The sequence below is a fragment of the Panthera tigris genome, chromosome A1 (genome assembly GCF_018350195.1).
Source record: "Panthera tigris isolate Pti1 chromosome A1, P.tigris_Pti1_mat1.1, whole genome shotgun sequence".
NCBI lineage: Eukaryota > Metazoa > Chordata > Mammalia > Carnivora > Felidae > Panthera > Panthera tigris.
Genome location: NC_056660.1, coordinates 184,225,629 through 184,236,082, shown reverse-complemented (window position 1 = coordinate 184,236,082; position 10,454 = coordinate 184,225,629). Strand labels below are relative to the sequence as shown.

General features: G+C 37.2%; 1 protein-coding gene across 1 annotated transcript; it reads left to right on the top strand.

Moving 5' to 3' along the window:
- Positions 1–272: 272 nt before the first annotated feature.
- CCNG1 (cyclin G1) lies at positions 273–6,621 on the top strand. Its single transcript, XM_007077632.3, has 7 exons — positions 273–496; positions 1,599–1,862; positions 3,583–3,836; positions 4,407–4,485; positions 4,565–4,663; positions 4,896–5,090; positions 5,891–6,621. Exons 2-6 carry the CDS (start codon positions 1,599–1,601, stop codon positions 5,085–5,087), a joined length of 888 nt encoding a protein of 295 aa, XP_007077694.1. The 5' UTR covers positions 273–496; the 3' UTR covers positions 5,088–5,090; positions 5,891–6,621.
- Positions 6,622–10,454: the final 3,833 nt, after the last annotated feature.

The window sequence follows — 10,454 nt, the reverse complement described above, 5'->3', positions numbered from 1 at the left end:
GCATTTAGTTCGACCTCCCCTTCATTGAAGACGCTTTAGAAAATTCTCCAATGAGAGACGCTTAGAGGAAGTAGGGCGTGGTCTCAAGGGCCGGAGAAGTTGACTCTGATGGAAACTGTGTGCTGATTGGCTAGACTTCTTCCTCCACAGACCAGCCCTCTTTGGACCGCTGGGGCCATCCATCAAAGGAACTACACCAATCAGGGGCGAAAATTTCCCCCTCCCCCTCCCGACTCGGGAAAGCCCCGCCCTCCAATATATTACCCCGGCAGTCAGGCGCGGCCCCTTCGGCTCGGCGCTGACTCTGTGGTGGGCAGTGTCGTCTGGGCGGCGCTGCGGAGACCTCCACCCAGGACGGCTCCCCCTCCCCGGGCCACTCACCTCTTACCCGCGAGTCCTCTCGCCTCGTGGGCTTGTCGGATCTGATATCCTGGGGTGAGGTGAGAGCAGGCCCGGGGAGGGAGGTTACCACCGAGGAGCCGCAGTCGCGGTCAAGGTGAGCTGGGACTTCGGGGTTGACTTCGTGGTGCAGCTAGGTAGCAGGGTTGGGGGCGTAGGGTGAGGGGTAAGTTCGGCCCGCGCCCTTTTTCTCAGTTAACTCTCCCGCTGCTGTAAGCAACAAGTCCAGGCTAGTTCGAGCTTGGAGGGGCGGGGCCAGACCCGACCTCCTGAGAAGTGTTAACGCCAGGTTGGCTAGGCCCCAGGGACCAGCCCAGGGCTAAAAGAGCTGGACCCATAAAGTTAGTGGTTCCTCATCTGCGTCCGTCGCCCCACTTTAAAGATCCCCCTGCCTCCCTGTCTTTCAGTTGGTGTATGGGAGGAGCCCTGTATCCGGGGCTTAGTTGTGGCCAGGACATAGTAGCTGTGGAATACCGGCTTTTAAATTAATGAAACTCCTAAATTCATTTTGCAACTAAATTAGCCTCCTGCCCTCACTACGTGTTCCCATAGCACCCTTTAAGCTTCCTTTCCTGACACCAATAACAGTTATCAATTATTGAGCGCTGTGTGTTACGCACTGTGCAAAACTCTAGGTGAATCATCTTAATAGCCATTCAGAGACCAATATTGTTACCTCGTTTTACAGAGGTAGAAATAAGTTATTATTGTCCGTGTTTACTAGGTACTTACTATAGGTGCTAAGCACTATACCTAGGTGATTTCATTTTTCCACACAAGCCTGTGAGGTAGGTAATAATAGTCATACCCGCTTTACAGATGAGGCACTAGAGATTAAGTAAAATTAACATTAACAGTTCTTGTTGCTAATATGTAGCAGAATACATACTACCATCTAATTTCACTCTTGCAGCATCGATATTAATAGTTCTTTCTTGACAGTGAATGGCTTGAACAAGAATTTCTTGAAGGTTTGCACATTTTTTAAGGCACAGCTCCCACCCTGTAGAAAACTCACAATTTGGGATGTGACCAACTGGTGGGATGGGGTTGGGGGTAACAGATGGCACTTTGCAAGGACTTAGATTTCACTAGCAGCTTTGGGGGAGGGGAGACTTGAGTAAAAACTGCTTGGCTTTCTGTTGAAGGCAGGAAGGGCTTTTCTTAACACTCCTTTCTGTGCCTTGTTCTATATATAGATGATAGAGGTACTGACAACAACTGACTCTCAGAAACTGCTACACCAGCTGAATGCCCTGTTGGAACAGGAGTCGAGATGTCAGCCAAAGGTCTGCGGCTTGAGACTAATCGAATCTGCACACGATAATGGCCTCAGAATGACTGCAAGGCTAAGGGACTTTGAAGTAAAAGATCTTCTTAGTCTAACTCAGTTCTTTGGCTTCGACACGGAGACATTTTCTCTAGCTGTGAATTTACTGGACAGATTCCTGTCCAAAATGAAGGTATGTTTAAAGCTACATTACACAGAGTATTTCTTAATTTTGCTCAGTGTGTTTTGGAGATGGAATAGCTAGCTTTGGGCTGGTATTCATAAACTTGACCTTTTTATATTCATCAAGTAGCCAAAACGTTGTGATGATTCTGTGTGCTACAGCATTGATGAGTACTCTTCCTTAGAATCAAGAGGAATGCATCATTAGATTTAACTTCTGACATTGAAAAACAACCTAATAACAAATAATTGCAGACTCTGCCAGTATGAGAGGTGGCTGTTGTTTTTTAAAAATTTTTGGTTGGGCATTTTCATTTATTTACTGTTGTTTTTAAATTTAAAGAAATTTGTTAGAGGCCGAATGCTAGATTGTGGTTAAGAATTAGAGGTTTGGGGCACTGGGGTGCCTCGGTAGGTTAAGCGTCCGACTCTTGATCTCAACTCAGGGCTTGATCTCAGGGTCAGGAGTTCATGCCCCAAGCTGGGCTCCATGCTGGGCGTGAAGCCTACTTAAGAGAGAGGTTTTTTGCTGTTTTTGTTGTTTTTGTTTTTTTGATGCTGTGAACCACCTGGTCAATAGAGTATCTTAATTTCTAGTCATATATAAAGTTCTAATTGTTTTAGCCCTAGACCTATTCAGATCTTGCTTATAATTGCCATTTCCAACATCAGTTTGCACACAGTAGGGAAGACAGTATCTTCTGAAGGAGGAACATTTATGTAATTATTTCCCTATACTGGATAAGTGGACATCCATGTAACTTTCAGAGCTTGCTTAACTGTTAAAAATATATCTGCCTTCTCTGTGCCCATGGTCATTAGTGAATGAGATGATACAGCCATTTGAATGACACTCATCTTTTAGTCCTTCACAACACATCATATACAGAAAGAACTCAGTGTTTGCTGAATTGGATGGTTCAAAAAACTTGCTCAGACAGACTAATTAAACTATTCTTTGGACACTACCTTTGAATCTATAAATGTTGCACAGATTAATAATACACATCTGTCCCTTAAAAATATTATCTTATGTGAGGATGTTTGTGCCAATAACTATTATACAATGCAAAGTATAATAAAATTAAACATCTAAAGAGGAATAAATATGTTAGAGGGGTTCCAAGAAAAGAAGGGTACAAACACTGGTACAAGCTTCTTAAAGTTTAGTTTAAGCTGGAATTTAGGATGGATAGAAGCTTGACACTGTTACATTGTAGGTATTCTGGAAAGAATAAATAAAAGACTGGGAGTGGGTAAAGCTTTAGAAGCAGAATAAACAGTGTGTGCTAAAGTATTTAAAAACTATTTTACATATTACATAAAGAAAACAGCCTGGAAAAACACATCATCCTAGAAAGAAATTTTGTGCATAAGCTGTAAAGGTGTTTCAGTCCTCACAGAAGCCTTTGACCAGTTAATTTATTTGGCCCAACTAGAACACAGTGCTGACAGTTCTACAGTGAGTTACAAAGGGGAAAAAAAAAAGTTTCATATGGGCTAAATCCAAACATTACACTGAAACTTAGTCCACTTTCTCCAAAATTGGTTCCAAGTGGGTACATAGCATTGACCGGCTGCAGTTGAAGTATGATTGGATATTGTTAGGTCCTTCACAGTTGAAAAATAAACCTCAAGGATACATTGTCATAATGATGGGTCTGAGTTCTATATTATCCTTTATGGTTTAATTGAAATAAGCTAAAGAAATGGGCTTACTGTCTTTTTAGGTACAGCCCAAACACCTTGGGTGTGTTGGGCTGAGCTGCTTCTATCTGGCTGTAAAATCAATAGAAGAGGAAAGGAATGTCCCATTGGCAACTGACTTGATCCGAATAAGCCAGTATAGGTTCACAGTTTCAGACTTGATGAGAATGGAAAAGATTGTATTGGAGAAAGTGTGTTGGAAAGTCAAAGCTACTACTGCCTTTCAATTTCTGCAACTCTACTATTCACTTATTCAAGAGAACTTGCCAGTTGAAAGGTATGTGACCTTTGTTTTGCCCAAAGATTTGGAAATCAAAATGGTGTTCTGGATGTTGCAAATAATCAGTATCTTGGGATAATTCTAATGAAAATAAGTAAAATGAGGGGGAAAAAAACTAAACAAAATGACACCTTCAGCACTTTCACTTCACTATCCAGCAGAAGCTGTCAACAGCTTCTTGAAGTCTGTGAAGGCCAATTCTTAGGATTAAAGGACATGTTTACATTTTTAAATTATATTTTCCATTTATAGACTAGTTAACTCATAGAACCTAGTAAGTAAGCATCTAACAGATTTATGGAAAAAGAACTTTAGTAGGTGTAGAAATAGATTAAAAAACTGGATAGTTGTGGCATAATACATTTTTCAAGAAGGGGGAACCAATTATTTAAAATTCATTTATGACATCTTTAAGAAGTTAATGCCATTGAAGGAATTCTTCAAATAATTTATTTTCTGTGGTAAGTGTGCATAAACTTTACTTTAAAATGACTTCAGTGTTCTAAAAATATCTTGTGACTACATTTAAATTTTCTATATAAAATTAATCTCATTTTCTTTTTAAAGGAAGAATAGCCTTAATTTTGAAAGACTAGAAGCTCAGCTTAAGGCATGCCACTGCAGGATCATATTTTCTAAAGCAAAGGTAAATATTTTATATAAAGATTAAACCTACTTATATACATATTTTCTATTCAATACTTACTTTAAATTTTATCTTTTAGCCTTCTGTGTTGGCATTGTCTATCATTGCACTGGAGATCCAAGCACAGAAGTGTGTAGAGTTAACAGAAGGAATAGAATGTCTTCAGACACATTCCAAGGTATGTCAAGGTCATAGCCTAAATGGTGTTAACAGCTGTAAAAGAAACTAAACCACTTGTACTATCTCCTGAAGTAAAATGAGATGTCATGTGTCTGTTTGAAACGTAAGTAGCTTATCCTCAGATTTATTTGACAAGGAAAGACACATGTTAGGAAGATGACAATTATTGCTATAGTTAAATACTATAGGACTTTTTTATTGACTGATAATTTTTTTTTTTTTATGTACAGATAAGTGGCAGAGATTTGACCTTCTGGCAAGAGCTTGTATCCAAGTGTTTAACTGAATATTCATCAAACAAGTGTTCCAAACCAAATGTTCAAAAGTTGAAATGGATTGTTTCTGGACGTACAGCACGGCAATTGAAACATAGTTACTACAGAATAACCCACCTTCCAACAATTCCTGAAATGGTCCCTTAATTGGTAAATTTGGTTCATAGTTACTCTCCATACAGAGAAAATCTTCTAACGCTACAGTTTTATTCTAGAGTTAGGAATTAAAATCTGAATTATTTTCAAAATAAACAATGGAATTAAAATAGCAATGGAGAAAATGACTTCACTGATCTAGTTAGCTAATATTTGAGGGCATGTACTAACTACATTTAAAATAGAATGCCCTGAGAGTAAGGAATTTATCCAATCATTGATATGTACATTGGCCACTTCATTAAATTAGCAGCATAGAAAATCACCTTAATAAGCTGAATTTTAAAAGAAGCACTAAGACAGTATTTTTCACCTATTTTGCTTTATGTAGACTCAAGTTCTTGCACATTTAAAGTTAACACAAGCCTGAGTAGGACAACAGGACCAAAAGTTTCAACCATAAATGAAGTAATTTGAGACTATTGACTTATAAACAAAATCAGTATGAACTTGGATGTTATTCTTAAAGTAAGTTATGGCAGATGGTCTCCACACTGGGTATCTGCAAATTGCCAGGGTGTCTCAGTGCTGTAGTTGTATACCATTGCTATAGCAGTTAGAACACTGGAAAATAGTTATATGCATAAAAAATGTAAACCTTGTCACTGATACGATACACATTGGTGCCATCTAAATTTACCTGAGTGGTGATTTCACTTTTTCCTATTCAAACTAAATATTAACACATCTACATATGACATGATTATAAATCTTCAATTGAACAGTTGATTTTTAATAGTTAATAATATTTATATTTTGCAGACTTCTAATAACTTGATTTTTTGTTTAAATAGGATTGTTACAATGACAATACTCCTCTGAAGCCTTTCTCCACAATCCTGAGCTATGGATTCCATAATGTTATAATGGATTTAAGCTGTGAAGCCTCAAAACATCACAACGAGATTAGCATTGATGTTTTCAGATTTGGGAAAACTACCTAATTAACATGTTGTAGTGGAATTATAATTAAATTTGAATTCATCTGTGAGGCATATAAATCAAAGCTAAGAGTATAAATGTGAAATGTTAATAACAGGCCTGGGAAGGTTAACTGTGAATCTTCATTTCAAACATTGATCCAACTTTGTAGATTGGGTCAGTATATTGTATTTAGGTGGTATTAAAAGTGGTAACCTAATTAAATTCTAAATTATGAGATATACGTCAAAACCAACAATTCACAAATGCACTTTTAAGGCATAATAAGGGTTACTGTTTTAGGCAGTGAAAATGGTTTCTTGGTACCTGTAGTGCAAACAGATAATCCAGAGATGTGGACTTTATTGCTACTTGGAAATCACATTTAAATTTGAGGGCATTTTATAAAAGCAAAACTACAGACCTAGTCATTTTGGCATATTAAGTTATCTTTAATATTTTTTCTAAAAAACAGGTAATATTTGTATCCATGACAAAACTTACACAATATCTACTGCCTCCGTCTAATCCCATCAAGAAAAACTGGTTTAATTGTGTAATTCAAAATAAATCAACTTCACTCCAAAAACTTGATTTAACACTCCGTAAGCTTCTACTAAGGGCTGTTTTTATAACAACTGCTATTCCAGGGGGTACTGGTTGGCTCATTCGGTTAAGCATCCAACTTTGGCTTAGGTCATGATCTCACAGTTCATGAGCCCTGCATTGTGCCCTCTGCTGTCAGTGCAGAGCCTGCTTTGGGTCCTCTGTCCCCCTCTCTCTCTGCCCCTCCAATGCTCGCACTCTCTCTCAAAAATAAACATTTAAAAAAAGAACTGCTGATTTAGAATTTTAAAAGGAAGAGAATATACTTTCACTAATTGTCCCTCTTGTGCCTAAAGGAAGTCATTAAAAAGGTAAGAGATGTCTTCATAATTATGAAGTTGCTAAGGTAGTATTCAGGATTTTCTATTAAGTCTATAAGGAGATCTATGGCATTAAGTGTTGTAAACAGTTACGCAGTGCAGTGAGTAGTACCCTGAGTCCATCCAGAATGGCTCTACCCAAATTTGACATGTTATGGGTAAATGTGCCTGGAAAATAAACCAAAGAACCATAATATATCTTATAGTTTTGTAAACTGTGTTTTGTGGATAACCTCAGTTTTCCCAAAAGGCTCATCATTTCAATAATCTGACCTCATCAGTGATTAATTCTGAGTTGGCAAAGGCAGCCTAACCAACTACCATTATGTTTTGGTACTAAGGGATTTATCTTTCAATAAAGTTACTGACATGCATTCCTTTGCTGGGTAGTTTGTGTTTGTTTCTCTTCTGGTTTAACTATTTTGGCAATGTGATGCCAGAACCACAATAAAAAGCTATCTCCACTCAGTAAATTTAAATTTAGCAGGAAAGTAAGATGCACAGTAGCAGGAACAAAATCTCAATTAATAGTATGGCTTTAACCTAATTGTTGCTTTACTTGCTAATGGCTTTTTAGAAGACACAAGATTAGGACAAATATGTTTTAATATGCATTAAACAGGTGGTGGTTATGCAACATTGGTTACTTCTCTCATGTAGATTCAGGACTACTGTGGATATCCTCAGTACAAATTCACCCTTATATTCAGCCCACTTGAAGTTCTGTACAAACTGTCTTACTTTAAAGGGCATTCCAGCAATGTGCTTGGTAATGACAGATTAACAACCAGGTGCTGTGTTAGCCTGCTTAGATCAATTGGTAATTTGAACTGAAACAACAGGATTTTGAAGCAATTAGGTTAATTAAGAAGACAATGTGAACATTGCAAGGAGTTACTGATACAAAAACTGTTATAAAGGAAAGTTCCTTTTGCACTTAGCTTAGACATACTTAATAACCCCTCTTTTCAGTGTTAGTTTTCAAAAGGGCACATGAACCTTATGTATTTCAAATTATGTAACATACTATCTAAAAACACATTTCTGGGGGGCCTAGCTGGCTCTGTCTGTAGAGCATGTGACTCTTGATCTCTGGGTCTTAAGTTGAAACCCCATGTTGGGCACAGTACTTACTTAAAAATATAAAAACAGACATTGCTAGATCTAACATTTGTGATTAGCAATGATAGTTTTCTACTGTCAGGTACTACTGTCATGTTTCATATGAATCATCTCAATTCCTCCAAATTAAATGAGAGTATCCCAATTTACAAATGAACTGGAGCCACACAAAAGGTGAGCAATTAGCCCAAGGTCACATATCTGATATTTGGGAATGAGGATTTAAATCCAGGCAAAGGCCGTGCTCTTAACCACTGCACATTACCTCCCAAAATGGACAATTACATGGACTTATGAAATTGTGTACTTTACAACTGAAACTATTTTCTGGCCACATGAACTTCAGTGCCACCATCATGATCAGAAAATAATACTATGGAATTTGCTTTTCCTATTTTTACTAATAAAATGATTTTTATAAGATGTGTTATGGCTTACTAAGTTTAAAACCTGTAATTTTCATAAACCAAAATGAGTAAACATAAGCCAAATAAGCTTGATTTACAGATGTCAATTTAGGGCGGGGAGGAGGGCATCTGGCTCACTCAGTACAGCATGCAACTCTTGATCTTGGGGTCATGAGTCTCAGTCCCACACTGGGGGTAGAGAATCCGTAAAATAATGAATGAATGAATGAATGAATGAATGAATAAAAACAGATATACCAATTTTTTGTATCAATTTGACAAAATAGATTTTGGAGCAATTAAAATCAGGAATAAAATCTTTGTGTGCACCTGACATTAGAACTTAAAATACAAGAAGCCAAAACAGCATTGAAAAGAGAAATGGACAAAGCTTCAACTATATCTGGAGACTTAAACACTTACCAGTAATCTATAGAACTACTAGGAAATCAGCAAGAATATACAAAAACTGAGTAATACCAACAACTAACTGAATCCCTGACATAAAAAACTTTATCCTATAATAGCAGATTAAGTATTGTTTTCAAATAGACATGGAACATTCACCAAAACCATATCCTGGGTCACAAAACAACCCTTAAGAAGTTTAAAATAACTAAAATTACAGACTATGTTCTCTGATCATAAACTAGGAATTAATAACAGTAACAGGAAAATCTACGAACACCTGGAAACCAACAGACTTCTCAATAATTCATGGCTCTAAGGGGAAGTCTAAAGGGAGTAAAATATTTTGAACCCAATGAAAATATCAAAATGTATGAAATGTAGCTATACTAGTGCTTAGAGTAATTCACATTCAAATTACTTTTATTAAGAAAAAAAAAAAAGGTCTCAATAACCTTCCACAGAAAGAAACTAGAAAAAGAGCAGAATAAACCCAAAGCAAGCAGATGGAAAATGGTCATAAAAAAAGGAGGGGCTAAAAAAAAAAAAAATCAATGAAATTGAAAACAATAAGGAATATCAACAAAACCAAAAACAAGTTCTTTGAATAAAGCAATAAAATTGACGAGTCTCTAGCAAGACTGACAAAAAAGACATAAATGACCAATCTCAGGCCTGAAAGAGGTACCACTATGTTAAAAGGACACTCAGGACCTAACACAAACAACTATGCACATTGAGTTATATGAATCAGTTCTTTGAAAGACACAAACTACCAGATCTAAACTAAAATAATGTAAACTAAAACTAGATAACCTGAGTAAGCTGTTTTTAAAAACTGAATTCAAACTTGGGTGGCTCAGTTGGTTAAGCGTCTGACTTTGGCTCAGGTCATGATCTCATAGTTTTGAGTTTGAGCCCTGCATCCGGCTCTGTGCAGACAGCTCAGAGAGCCTGGAGCCTGCTTTGGATTTTGTCTCCCTCTCGCTCCCTCCCCACTCGTGCTCTCTCTCTTTCTCCCTCTCTCTCTCTCAAAAATAAATGAACATTAAAAAAAATTAAAAATTAAAAACAAAAAATGAATTCAAGTGCCTGGCTGGCTCAGTTGGTAGAGCATGTGACTCTTGATCTTGGTTGGGGTCATGAGTTTGAGCCCCATGCTGGGTGCAAAGATTACCTAGAACAATTAAAAAAAAAAAAAAAAAACTGAATTTGTTGTTTAAAATCTTACTGGAAAATCCCATAAAACACTGAAAGAAGGCAAAACAAATTCTACAAATCTCTTCTAGGAAGTATAAGAATAACTTCCCAACTCATTTTATAAGGCTAGCATTACCCTGGTAGCAAACCAAGATAAAGATAATACAAAAACCAAAACTACTGACCAGTATCCCAGATGAACAGACACAAAAATCTTCAACAAACAATCCAGATACATAAACTGCAGTAACATACCATGACCAAGTTTGGGATGTGGGAAAATACAAGCAGGTTCAAAATTTGAAAATTAAATCAAAATTTGAAACCCAAACAGGACAGGGATGGCCACTTCCACCACTTCTATTCTTATAGCA

Bases quoted from the DNA above. Each gene is read 5' to 3' on its own strand.
- CCNG1 (XM_007077632.3), top strand. From the start codon at position 1,599: ATGATAGAGGTACTGACAACAACTGACTCTCAGAAACTGCTACACCAG. The intron at 1,863-3,582 runs GTATGTTTAAAG...CTGTCTTTTTAG, and splicing joins GATTCCTGTCCAAAATGAAG to GTACAGCCCAAACACCTTGG. The intron at 3,837-4,406 runs GTATGTGACCTT...TTCTTTTTAAAG, and splicing joins GAGAACTTGCCAGTTGAAAG to GAAGAATAGCCTTAATTTTG.